Consider the following 11,571-nt stretch of genomic DNA (forward strand, 5'->3'; position numbering starts at 1 on the left):
AAAAAAAAAACGTAATGAAATTAAGTGAAATATTTTTTCGAAGAACTTCATTCCATAACGGATACGTACAATTAAAACTTTTTTTTTTTTTTTTTCGATATTTTCATTTTTTTATGTCTTGATTAAACTGTACAAGTACCATATATATATATATATATATATATATAGCTATAAATAAAAACTGTAAAAATAACAAATTTGTTTAATAATGTCATAAATTTAAATACTGTGTAATGTACACAAACCCAGCTAGTAAAAAATTATCAAACATTAAATACTGCTCATTTCTTTAATGGAAATCGCTCCAGAAAAAGGCATGAAGCCACTTGATGTAAAGAGCGAAAATAGTTTCCGACTCAGAAAACGGTAATTCTTTCCCCTTTGTCAGAAACGTCACCCATGGAATGTGAGGACTAAACTATAAAATAAGGAAAGCAGGAACATTACATGTTTATTTGATGCTTTGATATTGTATTAAAAAAAAACAAAAAAAAACACTCAAACGTTAAGTCTGTACAGATTTATTGTCTCGGAAAATACTTACAATTATTTACAATTATTTACAATGAAAAAAAAAACATTTCATAAAACAGCTTGCGACATTCCGGCAGCAAAAAGTGAAACGTTTTTGTCCAATAATTTGAATTGAGTCATTTTTGATCGATGCTTTGCCAGGGGAGATAACTCGTACCATGTGGCTGTCAACTGGTAAGACAAGAAAAAAAAATAGATAATAGTTGAGCAAGACAGTGAGAGGGAAAAAGTGGAAATTACCCCGTCCCCCCCTCTCCAAATGTCATTCATGTAATCGTTAATAAAATTCACAATCCTTTCTGCATTCCAATCATATTGGATATCTATATACTATTTATCTTATATACTATCATTCTGTGTATACTTGTGTCTCTGTGCAGATTCGATAACGTCACAAAGGAGTGATGTCATCCACTAAAATAACTGGAAGGCATCAGAAACATGACACTATGAACGAAATGACAAAAAGATGACATAAGTCATCTGCATGGACAGTTACTATAATCACTAAAGTTGGCCATGCTGAGGAGTCATATAATGGCAAGACATATGTCCCCATGAATAATTATATTAGATCAAGTAAAGAATAGATACCCTGTAGCAGAAGACGACTATTAGCGACGACCGGCGCACATTTCAAGTGACACTGGTGATTCGACCTTGACATTGGCACAAGCACAATGGCGTTGGTTGTTTGTAAACACGTCAAATAGCAGACATGGTCAAATATTCGCAAGCAAGATTTTTTAAAAATATATTTACAAAACTTTTGAAGATTTAAAAGAAAAAAAAATATTTACAAAACATTTTTTTTTAAGTAACAAAACGAACATATTTAAATGAAAGACATTTACATAAATGGGTGCCTTTCTAAGTGTTTTTAATACAGAACTTTTTAGAATAATAATAATTATAATTATAATAAACTAAATACATACATACTTTTTAGAATAGTAATAATTATAATAAACTAAATACATACATACTTTTTAGAATAGTAATAATTATAATAAACTAAATACATACATACTTTTTAGAATAGTAATAATTATAATTATAATAAACTAAATACATACATACTTTTTAGAATAGTAATAATTATAATTATAATAAACTAAATACATACATACTTTTTAGAATAGTAATAATTATAATTATAATAAACTAAATACATACATACTTTTTAGAATAGTAATAATTATAATTATAATAAAATAAATAAATACGTCGATTTTTAATGTTTTTTAATTAATATAGCTCATTCTTTTTATTTATTTTTATTATGATTATAATAATTATTATTTTAAGTTTTATCAAAAAGTTCTGTAAATATATTAAAAACGCACTCGGAAAGATGCCCATTTATTTAAATATATTACTTTAGGATTATTTTGTCATTTAATAAATTGATCACGTGAGGGTATCATGAAATTAAATCAAAACTTAATATTTACAAATATATTAATTGTCGCTAAAGTTAATGTTTTAAAGAATAATTAAATTGAATTGTATTAAAAATGCACAAAACAAAAAACCCACAAAAAACACTGCAGATAAAAATCAATCTTGGTTGCAAAAATCCGAACAAGTCAATTATTTTATATTTGTTTTGCCATTAATAAGTTTGGCTTAGATGTATTTAGTTATTTATTTTATTATAATTATTATTATTCTAAGTTTTTTTTTTTTTAAAGTTCTGTAAATATATTAAAAACACACTCAGAAAGGCACCCCATTTATGTAAATATCTTTCTTTTTTTTAAATACGTTTGTTTTGTTACTTATTTAAAAAAAAAAAAATGTTTTGTAAATATATTTTTAAAAAATCTTGCTTGCAAATATTCGATCATGTCTGCTATTTGACGCGTTTACAAACAACTAACACCATGTGCTTATGCCAATGTCAAGGTCGAATCACCGGTGTCACTTGAAATATGCTCCGGTCGTCGCTAGTCGTCGTCTTCTATTACAGGGTATCTATTCTTTATTTCATCCACTATATTTCATAAATAATATATATATATATATATATATATATATATATATATATATATATGCCCCTCAAATGTGTTGAGCAGCACACAGTAAAAGGAAATAACCCTTTTTCTACATTAAAATTCATCATAAATGTCCAATACTTTGTTTCAGTACCATTCAGCAATATAATGAGGACACTTTGGATGATTGTCTCATCAGTAGGAAGTGTGATCTTAAATGGGTTTCACACTCAACTATTTATAACCTTTCAGAGTTTGGGATATCTCAAAGATAATGCCTATCAAAACAATTCTGAAATTATTCCTGAGCTGAACAGAAAAAATCAGAAAGAAAGCAGAAATGATTATCCAATTTTTATCTATCATAAAATCGTCAATAAAATGTACAATCCTTTCTGCAATCCAACCAGGTTTGATGCAAATAAAATTGAGTTCATCCCTGACTTGTCCATCAAGTTTGCCGTGAATATCCAACAGTCTGTCTTTTCCATCATTTCAGTAATTATAAGAGCAACTGGACTCATGAAAAGGAATTTTGAAAACAGCCTGGCAAATATACCCGGTGAACCAAGTGCAAGAGAGAAACAATTGCACTTAAAATAGCATTTGCAGGTACGTTCTCTAGTATTGCTAGACTTTGGAATTCCCTTCCGGCTCCCTGCTTCCCTGACTATACTGACATGCAAAAGTTTAATGTAAACAGACATCTTGCTGCTCAACTCTCTATATAATACCCCTACAAATTATGTCCTGCATAGTAGCCCCCTACATCAAAGTGGCACTGTGCCTTTTTTGGGGTGGAAATGAAAAAAAAAAAATGTCCTTCTCTTTGTGTGTTACTTGTTAGTAGCCTGGAGGAAAGATATTATCTTGTAAAGCCAGGGATGGCTTTGTTGACTGGGTTCAAGTCTCCTGATCAGCAATAATTATCACTTCAACAATGATCATTAAACACCAGTGTGTGTGGGTATAAAATTGTTAATATTTATTTTAAAATATTATAAAATAAAAATAAAAGATGAGAATTAAAAGTGGAATATAACATTATATCATAAGATGGAAAAGAAAAGAGAACTTCTTTAAGCCATGACATTTCGAAGCTAAAGAGAAGCAGAAGAGGAGAAACGCTTGTCTTTTGCTTTATCAATTTTATTTATTACTAATATATATATATATATATATATATATATATATATATAATAAATGTAATAAAATTTATTGAATAAAATTTATTTATATAAGAGGTTAAGGTAGTTTACTTGAAGCATTGTTCAATGTGTATAAAAAAGAAATCTAAGTTTATACAAAGCAAAACAATGCAGAGCTCTGTGTACAATAAAATCCAGTATGCACAGTTTGAAAGTTGAACACAAGCCTGACAAAGGAAAAATATCCTGAAATATAGCACCACAGATATGCCACCTGACCAACTGGCACAAGTAAGAACATATTTCATGTCTTTTTTATTTCAGCTGGCATGTTGTATAAAATGGCGCCCAAAAGTTGTTGTCCAGTCATATTCTACTCAAGCGTTTTCTATAAAACTCTAAATACACAAAGAAAAAGAAAATGGAAACAACAACAATCGCTCCTGATGATAATCAGATGCGCCGATAGAAAGCGCTCGAGTAAAATATGGCTGAACAACAACTTTTGGGCGCCATTTTATATAACATGCTAGCTAAAATAAAAAAAGACCGCTCGGTGAATGGAAAAGATATCCAGAAAAATCTGAAGAAAGAATAACTTTATTGTGTTCAATCAGACGTGCTTGAAGTATACATATACACACACACACATGAACACATATACACACACATATGAAACTGCATACATTTTAAGTTGCTTCACTTTGAGTCTATCTATTACATCTTCACATTGTTCTGCTTTCTTTAAACCTAAATTTCTTGAATATATTTAACTTACCTCTCCATGGATGTCCTTACAATAACCAGTCGATAATCCACGTATTTGCAACTGGCAATTACTCATATGACAAAAGTGTTTCAAGAGCAACTGCTCCCTTTCGTCCTCTTCAGTAATATTAACATACACAACCAAAGAGCCTCGTCTTTCTACACAAATGTATGATCGTAAGCATTGGTAGAAAGCAGTGAGTTGTGACAACGGAACTCCGAGACTCAACAAGACGGCCAAGTTATCAATAATCACAACTGGCAAGGTTTCATCTGCGATAATAAAAGAAACCAGAAATTAATTAATAAATGAGAAATTATTTTGAGAATAAAAGAGAATAGAAATCTAATTTATAAAACTCACTATGTCTGTCTGTCTGTCTCCATATTTTCAAATTCTATCTCTTCTGAAACTAAAAATTGCAGAGCAACTAGGGGCCTCAAATAACTGGATTTTTTTATGGACGATCCTTTTTAGCCGGTTAAAATTGTTTTTAAAGGGTCAAAAATGGGTCAAAATTGAAAAAAATCGTTATACATTTTGTACATTCATCTTATTCATAATCAGTTCACATGCATGTCATGTTGGTACTGTGGTAACATCACCAGCTTTGAATGCTACAGTTTTGCATTCGGGTTTCGATTCTAGCTGATAGCACCCAAATACTTTTTTTTTTTTTTTTTTTAAAACTTTTGAAATCATGACTGTAAAATAATATATACGAAATTTGGACAAATTAAATTATATTTAAGCATATTTTATACCCAGGCAAAGCCGGGCACCCCCATTTCCTCCTAGCTAGTAAATTAGTAAATGAGAAATTATTTTAATAAAAGAGAATGGAAATAAACTGAAATTGAAAAATTTGTCATCTTTTGTGTTATTGATCCAGAAACTATTTTTTATCATGTGTTATTAATCCAGAAACCAATCTTTATTGGTGTGTTATTGATCCAGAAACCAATCTTTATTGGTGTGTTATTGATCCAGAAACCAATCTTTATTGGTGTGTTATTGATCCAGAAACCAATCTTTATTGGTGTGTTATTGATCCAGAAACCAATCTTTATTGGTGTGTTATTGATCCAGAAACCAATCTTTATTGGTGTGTTATTGATCCAGAAACCAATCTTTATTGGTGTGTTATTGATCCAGAAACCAATCTTTATTGGTGTGTTATTGATCCAGAAACCAATCTTTATTGGTGTGTTATTGATCCAGAAACCAATCTTTATTGGTGTGTTATTGATCCAGAAACCAATCTTTATTGGTGTGTTATTGATCCAGAAAACCATTTTTATTGGTGCGTTATTGATCCAGAAACCATTTTTATTTGAGTGCTATTGATCCAGAAACCATTTTTTAACTGTTATTGATCCAAAAACCAATTCTTTTTTATTATGTGTTATTGATCTAGAAACCAATTTTTTTATTGTGTTATTGATTCAGAAACCATTTTTTTTATGTGTAATGGGTGCAGAAACCAATTTTTATGTGTAATGGATCCAGAAATCAATTTTTTATTATGTGTTATTGATCCAGAAACTAATCTTTTAATTATGTGTTATTGATCCAGAAACTAATCTTTTAATTATGTCTTATTGATACAGGGACCAATTTTTTATTATGTGTAATGGAACCAGAAATCAATTTTTTTAATTATGTGTTATTGATCCAGAAACTAATATTGATCCAGAAACTAATTTTTTCATTATATGATCTGAAATGGAACACGTATATCAAGTCTGTTGCCCAGATCACTAGGAAAATGGTGGATCCTTCTACTGCTCCAGAAGATATCTCACTACTGATGCAATTCTCTATGTCTATAAAAGTCAAGTACGTCCAAAGCTTCAAAAAAACAGCCTATCCTGCCTTGACAAAGTACAAAATAGACTTTGTGGCTTCCTGCAGAAGAGACGTTGCTAGCCTGTCTTTGTTTTATTGTTATTTCCATGGCAAGTGCTCGTCCGAGCTCCAATCTCTGGTCCCCCCTCGCCAATCCTTCATGATAAACACCCGTCTAGCTAAAACCACTGTCAGTAATTTCCCCCACTCTTTATCTGTGCCTAAATCAAAACGTAGATTCCATGAACATAACTTTTTTCTGAGAAGTGCATGCCTGTGGAATTCCCTTTCGTTTGCCTGTTTCCCACCTGGCTACAACTTGGACGTCTTCAAGTCCAATATAAACAAATTCCTGATTAATCGCCCCCTTAAGTAAGACACTTTATCAAATCTCCAATACCAACTATTACTACAATATTATCCCATTGATTATTGTACACAAAATAACCCTTACCCCTGAGTGGCTTCCAGGCCTTGATAAGTGGTGACCTTCATGTAAAAATAAAATAAAATAATGTATCATTAGTCATAGCTATTGGTGGTTGAGAAGGTTTCTTGTAATTATTAAAGAAAACCAGCTTAGTCTTGGCAGCATTGAATTTTACCATCCATTTATGTTCTTATTGTACTGCAGACTGGAGATCTTCGTTTTCGTCTCGTGCCTGTTATCGTGTCATCTCGAAATATACTCATCTCAGAGACAATTTTATCAGGGAGGTCATTTACATATCTATAATATAAAGCTGAACGTCTGTGTGTGTGTGTGTGTGTGTGTGTGTGTGTGTGTGTGTGTCTGGTCACGAATAGGCTCCTATATGGTTGACTATTATAGAAAACTGATCACATATGATAGAAGATGTATCGAGACACAGGAATGGGTATGTTATTGATACAGGGACTAATTCTTTTATTATGTGTAATGGAACCAGAAATCAATTTTTTAATTATGTGTTATTCATTCAGAATCCAATTTTTACGTAGACGCTATTGATCCAGAAACCAATTTTTTAATTATGTGTATTATTGATCTAAAAATCAATTTTTATTTATGTGTTATTCATTAAGGAACCACTTTTTATGTGGTATAACTATAAATACAGGCTTACAACGAGTGCAAAATTACAAATATTATATTTTATTGCGAGGAAATGAAAATCAATTAGAATGGAAGAAATAATTATTTGATCAAACCAACACACAGTTTTGAATAATCTTAGGTTTTCCTATTTACTTTCTGTTTTCAATTTTCCAAAATTTTATTTTTCATTTTTTCAAGATAAAGATCCACCCTCACCAAAAAAAAAAAAAAAAAAAAAATTAATTAAAATTTGGAAAATCAAAACAGAAAGAAAATAAGGAATACCTAATATTATTCAAAACTACGTTTTGGCAAACTTCAAGAATTAGATAGAGTTATTTCCCCAGGCACCCTCTCCCTCATAAAAAAAAAAAAAAAAAAAAAAAAAAAAAAAAAAAAAAAAAATCGCCCGGTCGTAAAATACACTTAAATATGATATTTTGATTAATGAAAATTTCGTATTTATTATTATATTATATTGGAACCAATATATCGTAATGATTTAAAAAAAAAAAAAAAAAAGAAAAAAAAAGACTTGTGCGTCACTACTGAGAATTGAAACCAACACGTTCAGCTTACAATTTACTTTTTCCTTCAACGTTAATGCCTGAACTATGAAGACATGTTTGCTGCAATGCTAAAAATTAAAACATGAACCAATAACTATTACATTATGCATGCATATTCGTAATGCCGTTGTTCGACCTTCACCTGCCAAATTCCATTTTTTTTTTTAATTTTCACACTTGTGCACTGATTTTCCCCAGCTAAAACTCAAATATAAAGTTTTACATGAGTTTGAATACCCTATATATAAAGTTTCATATCTGTAGACCAAAAACTGACAGAGGAGTTTGATAGGCAAAATTTTCTAAACAAATATATGCATATATATATACGCATACATAAATATATACAGAAAGAGGCTTGTGTTTACTATAAGCTTTTTATGCAAACATTACGCAAGTATAAATCATTTAGAATATCTGCATGAATATAATTACACGTAATAGTTAACTAAAGATGATCATCCCATAAGAAAACCGAAAAAAACTAATCGGGAATTAATTAAAATGAATGTTTAAAAGAATATGCAAATTACTTTTGCTAATGAATGCAATTCCATGACCCATCTTGCACATACAAAAAAATCAATGTTTTATTTTATTTATTTATTATTTTCCTTTTTTTCAGTTATTTTTAATAATGATAAAAAAGATTAGCTCTGCATTATCTTGTAATTTCATTACGACATCCCTCCCCGTTTCTGCACGCAGTATAAACAAATATGGCTGCCACTTTACATTGCGACATGAAACATGCAGAAAAGTATGTTTGCAATATCACGAAAACTAGTTGCCGGCCTCACATTTAATTTCCCTCCCCCCACAAAAAAAAACACCCTAAAAATTTTAATGAAATTTATCGTTATTTTATGTTTCAAACCCCCTAACCCGCAAAAATAATTTAATTTGTCATGCTGTGAGACCCGTTTTATTTATGAAATTGTTATGTGAAAATACAGAATTGTCTGTAAGAAATTCTGCAGAAATAAACAGGCACCTCATTGGTCGGTTTGACCGCCCACGGTTTTGTTTAACCCATCTTATTGTTCTTACTAACTACCAAGACGTATTCTTGGTGCTATTTTTCATATTTCAGGCCACCAGTTTTTCACAAAGACAACAGGTCGAAATGGACGCAAGAAAACTCACTCGAGGCTTGTAGCCTCAAAACCCCTTTGTCTCATTGAGATGCATTAATGCCCTTACATAGGGCGAAATATTATATTCAACGCACACTGTTGTGCATTGTGAATTGATTGACTTTCATCATTACTTATATAACGTCTCTCAGACGAATTTAAGGTCTACATTTTGACCTGTCCTTTGTCCGCAGTTCAGACGATTATGCACAGTGAACTCCATGATGACTACCAGATTCGCAGCATTCATCCTTGAAAGGTATCACTTAACTCATCGACTTGTTGCAGCTATTCTTTGAACAGCATGGAGTATTGTATCCTGCATTACGTGAAGATAAACCATGAACTACTACCCTTTTCGGGTGTTACCAGTCCTGCATGCACGATTGCACGGCAGATAGCTAAAGATGACACATCTTTTGCAATTTGGATCTTTTTACTTCAATAAAATTTACGTTAAAGTTTAAAAGTGAGCCTGTTGTGATTTCTGATTGTTTTCTTTCATTCTGACAAGGGTAAAAACGAGGTGAGAGAATATCTCACAGGCCTTATAAATAATAATAAAAAAAAAACTTTTCGTGTTATTTTATGTTTCAAATTTAATCCTTACCCACCCCCACCATGCAACAAAATTTGAATTTGTCATTTTACCCCTCCCCCTCAATCGCCAAACTTGAAAAAATGCTAGGGGTGATATGTCTCGTTGAACATTAGGTGGCCAAAAAGTGAGTGCTCATTCTATCTTAAATTTATATAGAAAAGTGATCCCCCATCCTAAAATGTTAAATGTTTTTTTTTTTTTGTTTTTTTTTTTTTTCCAAATTTCTCCTTTCAAATTATTTATAAAGGCTGTTTAATTTAAACGTATTAGGCAAAAAAAAAAAAAAAAAAAAAAATGTAGGGGTTGGGTCACATCGTAAAAATTTTACCCAGAGAGCGCTCTCGACAAGTTTTAACCAAAAAAATCTGCCAACGTTATTTTAACAAGCACCGATTTTTCTTTATTTTTATTATTCAGGAAATTCTGCTCTCCCCCCACCCGTGAAGCTTTCGATCCGTCAGATTACGTAATCTGCCTGGAATATGTCGACGATGATTTACGTGATTAAAATAGGAATCTACTTTTGTCCTTTCTTACCTTCATTTGAGTTGAATATTGATTTTAAATAAAGAAAGAAGTCTTTCATGTTTCCGGGTTGTTGCAGAAGTGCCGGGGCCAAAGGGTTTTTTCCATTGTTTTCTGTCGTCTCACGTGGTCGGACGATGGCTTTCCCGAGAAACTGGAGTCCATCCACAAATGCTAACGAACCATTTTCTTGCAACTGGCGCAAATTTAGACCAAATTTTTGGGCCACGCATCGATAATGGTTGAGAGATTGCGTGAAACTCACCAAACACACGTGTTTCTTCCCTTTCGTTTCGCACTGTGGAGATTTCTTCAAAAAATACGATATGAAATGGTGAACAAGGAAAGCTCCGTCATCGGAAGTAAAATCCGACACCAGAATGCTTTGCCCTGTGAGCGAACTGTCGTCTCCCTTTAAATTTAAAAAATTATTAACTTCGTTAAACATTTTTACTTATTTCTGTCCAAGGACCGACCGACGGAATGCGGTTCTGTTGTTGTTTTGTATTATTCCGGTGCAGCATTCGGTTACGGTGTAACAGCAAAATGTATGGAAGCCCCCACGGACCATAAAATACCAATTCTTTAATACGATCAAAATCTTACTATTAACAAGTAACTAGGAAGAAGACTTCAGCGGTATTTATGCAGAATATGGACTGCGATAATAATGTTATTGTTTAGAAACCCATTCTTAACATGGGGAGGGGAGGGCGTTTCGTAACTATTCTGTAATTTCAACTAACAATTTTATAAGCAAAAATACTGTAAAAATTATTTTTTTTTCTCTTTTTTTTAATTACATTTTCACCCCAAACAAGGTACATTGCCACTTTAAAGTCGGGGGGCTACTATAAGGGACATAAGCTGCAGGGATACTATGTAAGGAGTTAAGCAGCAAGATGTCTGTTCACATTACATTTAAATTTAGCTTGCAAATCCTACTTAAGTATGGTCCGTACTCTCTGTATGTAAATATCGACCCGGGATTGAATAGGGGAATTCTATGTTCTTTTTAACCTATAACATACAGAGATCTAGGGATACTCTGGTGATGCCCGGGGCGAATCCCTTGATTTTATGCCCCCAAAGACTCAAAAGTACTAGTACTGAGAATTTTGTTTAGTTTTCTCCCACTGTAAGAACTTAGACACCAGAGTCGAAAAGTGGAATTGAGTAGTCACCGCCCCAGAGGAGGGGTCCTCTGACCTGCAAAAAAGTGCTTGAGCAGCTCCGTCGGCGTTCCCCGGCAAGGGCACCTCAGGCGATTAGCAATAAATTAACCCCTTTCTCAAAGAGAGAAGGCAAAGCCTAGGATGGTGGGCCCCTAGAACCGCACAGAACTAAACTTTCACCGCAATATCAA

The 11,571-nt window shown here is 32.1% G+C and overlaps 1 protein-coding gene across 1 annotated transcript; it reads right to left on the minus strand.

The window, feature by feature from the left end:
• Positions 1-505: 505 nt before the first annotated feature.
• LOC145252486 (elongator complex protein 6-like) lies at positions 506-10,780 on the minus strand. Its single transcript, XM_080111918.1, has 3 exons — positions 10,218-10,780; positions 4,458-4,720; positions 506-705 (listed from the first exon to the last, which is right to left on the minus strand). The coding sequence occupies exons 1-3, from the start codon at positions 10,651-10,653 to the stop codon at positions 583-585; spliced, it is 822 nt and encodes a 273-aa protein (XP_079968044.1). The 5' UTR covers positions 10,654-10,780; the 3' UTR covers positions 506-582.
• Positions 10,781-11,571: the final 791 nt, after the last annotated feature.

The sequence above is a fragment of the Euprymna scolopes genome, chromosome 29 (assembly GCF_053919585.1).
Source record: "Euprymna scolopes isolate OS-2025 chromosome 29, ASM5391958v1, whole genome shotgun sequence".
Classification (NCBI taxonomy): Eukaryota; Metazoa; Mollusca; class Cephalopoda; order Sepiida; family Sepiolidae; genus Euprymna; species Euprymna scolopes.